Source organism: Austrofundulus limnaeus, unplaced genomic scaffold, assembly GCF_001266775.1.
Source record: "Austrofundulus limnaeus strain Quisiro unplaced genomic scaffold, Austrofundulus_limnaeus-1.0 Scaffold1538, whole genome shotgun sequence".
NCBI classification, from domain to species: Eukaryota; Metazoa; Chordata; class Actinopteri; order Cyprinodontiformes; family Rivulidae; genus Austrofundulus; species Austrofundulus limnaeus.
The window spans coordinates 43553-47495 of NW_013953940.1; the positions used below are offsets into that span (position 1 = coordinate 43553).

At 39.2% G+C, this 3943-nt stretch overlaps 1 protein-coding gene across 1 annotated transcript in view; it reads right to left on the bottom strand.

Annotated features, from left to right (window-relative positions):
- Positions 1 to 1459, bottom strand: part of phip (PHIP subunit of CUL4-Ring ligase complex) — a gene marked incomplete at its 5' end in the record, with an annotated part of 33036 nt that extends 31577 nt beyond the window's left edge. The window contains 1 exon segment of the mRNA XM_014032779.1: positions 1359 to 1459. Within this exon segment, the coding sequence (XP_013888233.1) occupies positions 1359 to 1459 (101 nt within the window).
- Between the last annotated feature and the right edge of the window lie 2484 nt (positions 1460 to 3943).

Genomic DNA, 3943 nt, shown 5'->3' on the forward strand with positions numbered 1-3943 from the left:
GTATTGAGAGAATCAAAAAAATGTTTAATGGGGGCAATGTTTAAAAGTGATTGCATGCAGTTTGTGGTTTCACAGCAGCTGTGTCTAGTTGCATGTTGTAATGGACATCATGTATTAGTTGTTTATTTTGCTCAGAGACCAACACATCAACACTGCAAAAAGGAAAAAAATTGTATAGGTCTTCTGGACGGGTTCTTCTCTCCTAGGTTGACACCTAATTAACAATTATTGTTAACAGGGGTGGAACAATAAGTGTTAATTAGGTGTCAACCTAGGAGAGAAGAACCCGTCCAGAAGACCTATACAATTTTTTTTCTTTTTGATTTTTTACCTGGATTACTGAGATGCGTCAGGACATCAACACTGCATATTTAGGTATTTGTTCATTTATTACAAGTATTATCATCTTTGCAATTATAAGCACTGTTATCGCAGGTTTTCCTGATTTCGTGCAGCCCTCGTTTCCTCCACATTTTTACTTTGCTGGACTGACGCRATGAGGAGCTGGAAGCCTGGAGTCTCAGTTTCAGTTTTTCTCCAGCAGTTAGCTTAAGCTCATTCATTTTGTTGCCTACTGTGCAAATGTTACAAATAAATATTCTGTGCAGTACTTTCAAAGGTACACAATAAAGATAACGGCTGTGTGGCAAAGCAGKTTTAAAATTTATATACTGTCATGTGAAAACCAAAAAAAAAAGTGAAAAAATTGTGGATGTCTGTGGTTTCCACAAAATTGAGAAGGTTTCTGTTACCACTTTTTAGACAAGTTTTACAAAACAATCTGTGAATGCCYGAGGCTGCAAACTCTGAACCATGACTTTGCAGGGTTTACTGTACATCTTAAAACATCTTGGTACCACTCTGACTAGCTGTTAGCTCATCAAATTGGTCAGAATTTAACTCTGTTTACCCATACTTAGAAGCTATCTACAACGGGTAAGATATTCACTGCGCTGTAAATCTGTACTATCTGTACATATGATCAGTTTATATACAGTGTATATGTTAGATGTGCAACGATAGAAAATTCACGATTCGGTTCGATACTTTAGTCTCATGATTTGATATTTTATGATACAAAAAAGAACGGTCCATGCACTTCTTAACTTTTAATCTATTGAAATTAATTATAAGCATTTGTTTTACAGTTTTTAAATTAAACGTTGCCCGTGACAATGCAGTCTAGATGGAGTAGTTAAAAGCAGATGAACTGAGCCTTCAATACAGCATCTTCAGAAGACAAGTAGGTAAAATATATTTTAAATGTGTCCAAACRTTTGACTGGTAGTGTGTATATGTGTGTTTTTAACTGCCTGTGACTAAACACAGATTAATAGCTCTGATAAATGCTGACTCACTGTGTGGGACTCCAACTCAGAGATCTTCTCTGGTTGACCTGACCCAAAGTAGTAGACCCTGATGATGTGATCAGTGCTTCCTGTGGCGAGGAACATCCCACCTGGACAAAGAGAGGGGATCAGTGCCTGCAGACTTTATCCACCGTAGTTATATCTCACACTTTGTAACACCGACTCTGAATAAAGTCTTGTGGTCGGTGGCAAACAGCAAAGTCTGGCTTTTTCAGCAAAACATTGCACTGTCATTTCCAAATATATCAAAAATACACATTATAGTTCAAATATGTACATTTTTCACACTGTAGGACTCAAACTTCTAAGCTCAGAATAAACTGCTACAGTCAAAAGAAAAACAGAAGTCCATATTTATTTACTAATAAAAGCAGAAAGCTTCTTTGACCAGCTTTAAAACAGGATGCCTGGTGTCTGTGCTGCTTTGTTCTGCTGAGCTGCATCATCATCAGCCGTATTGTTGCAGCACAGCTGCTGTCGCTTCGTTTCTCATCCRTGGACTGAAATTCATGGTTGATGTGATTCAAAAAGTGGCTGTCATGTAACTTTAATACTCCTGCACGACTGGAGAGAGAAGCAAGCAGAATAATTATGTTTCACAACAGATTTCTGCTAAAACTTAGTTTAAATCTGCTCATATTGTCACAAATCCTTGCTTTATGAACATGAAAAGTAAAAAAAAAGGGAACTGTTTCCACYTCCTATCATCTTTACCTGGAACGTGTGGTTTTTTTTATGTGTGAGTGAGGAGTTTTGCTGTGTGCCAGAGGAATAAATGAAAATGTAATGGCAAAACAAAAGCAAGCTGAACTAAAACATCCTGAATAAGCCACACTGCCCTCTTCCCTGATCTCGTCCCACCTGCAGTCAACTCCACCATAAAAACAACAGTTTCAGTCAAACAGAGAACCAAGCAGGTCTTCTGCTGAGACACTGGATCAAAGGAGCGACACTCAAAGAACACAGAACAGACAAAATGAACACCAGGAGAGAAGTGTGTCAGTCTTTAATGTTTTTTCCTTGTAAAGACTGATGTTTTCTTTCTTGCACTGTTCTTAATTTTAATCTTGTTTGGGTTTRGGCTGAGTTTGAATTCCTTATAGAGGCTCCTGGAAGGTCCTGATGGAAGTTTATCCTTTCTAAATCCCAAATTTTTATCAACCTGCAGAGTAATGTCAATGAAAATATTTCAAATTTTTGGCCCAAAYCCTGGAACAATGACCAAGTTAAAGCTATTTTTTGTCTTGGCTAAGGTGAGTTAGATGTGTCTTGACACCAATTAATTGTAGATGTGTCCTCTTTCTGAGAATCATTCAAATGTTTCAGGTAAAACAGACATGCAAATGTGTGAACACACACGCCACAGAYAGATCCCATTAACTGCCCAGACTGAGAAAGTAAACAAGACCATCATAGCGTAACAACCTGTAAGTCATGTTGCCTACAGACTGAAACTACAACAAAAAGTGTGTTGTTGCTATTTTGAGATCTACATAACATCTAATGAATATCTTTTATCTATATTATATCCAGAAATAGTTCCCAGACATTTGTCAGTGTCTATTGCTTATTTTTAAAGAACATAAAAACAACAGAAGTAATGAAAATGTAAAACAAGTAAAGCTAAAATAAAATCCAAAACAAAAAAAAAACCCTCATAAAGTTACCTCAAACTCTGTCTGAATCAAACACCAAAGAAAAAAGAAGAATCTTGTGCAAAGATTTAAAAGACGGCCACAGCGGTTCATAAATGATGAGGCAAAGTGTTTTGCAGTGGTAGAGCAGACACTGCAAAAGCCCGATCACCTCTGTAGTTCAGTTTAAATCTTCTGACATTGAAGAGAAACTGGTTGGGAGATCAAAGTGCTCATAATGTAGGTGTTCAGGAGATCACAGATATGAGTAGAGCTTTCAAAGTTTTAAAAGCACATGTTAAAGGGATCCTTTATTAGTTGTAACGTAATGTTATGCATATAACTACTGTTCCCTGAAGGAAAGGAACGAGGTACAACACATCATGTATGGGAAACCATGCCCCTGCGTGTCCTGGCTGAAGCCACCTCTAATCAAGCCTTTAGGCAGGTGACGTGATGACGACAGATGTCAGGCTCCGCCTGCACATATACGTATATACTGTCGCCATCACAGTCACTCCTTAGTTCGGTAACTGCTCTTCACCGAGCCCAGCTGTGCAGCGGGGCCACCATGTGTTGCAACTCGTTCCTTTCCTTCAGGGAACAGTAGTTATATGCATAACATTACGTTCCCTTTCAGTCAATTCACTCGGTACAACATCATGTATGGGACATATATAAACGCCCCGCAGAGCAGTACCAAACTTGGGTCATAATAACATGCTAGTGCAGCACATCAGACCCAGCGGAGAGCACAGAGTTGAGCCACCGAAGGGGCTGTCACATCTGATAAAATTGAACAAATGTGTGCGGTGAAGACCAGCTGGCCGCAGCACAGATGTCACTCACAGGTACCCCTTTAATAGTGCCCAGGATGCTGCTACACCCCTGGTGGAGTGAGCTCTCACACCAGATGGGACTGGGAGACCCCTGCTGCTG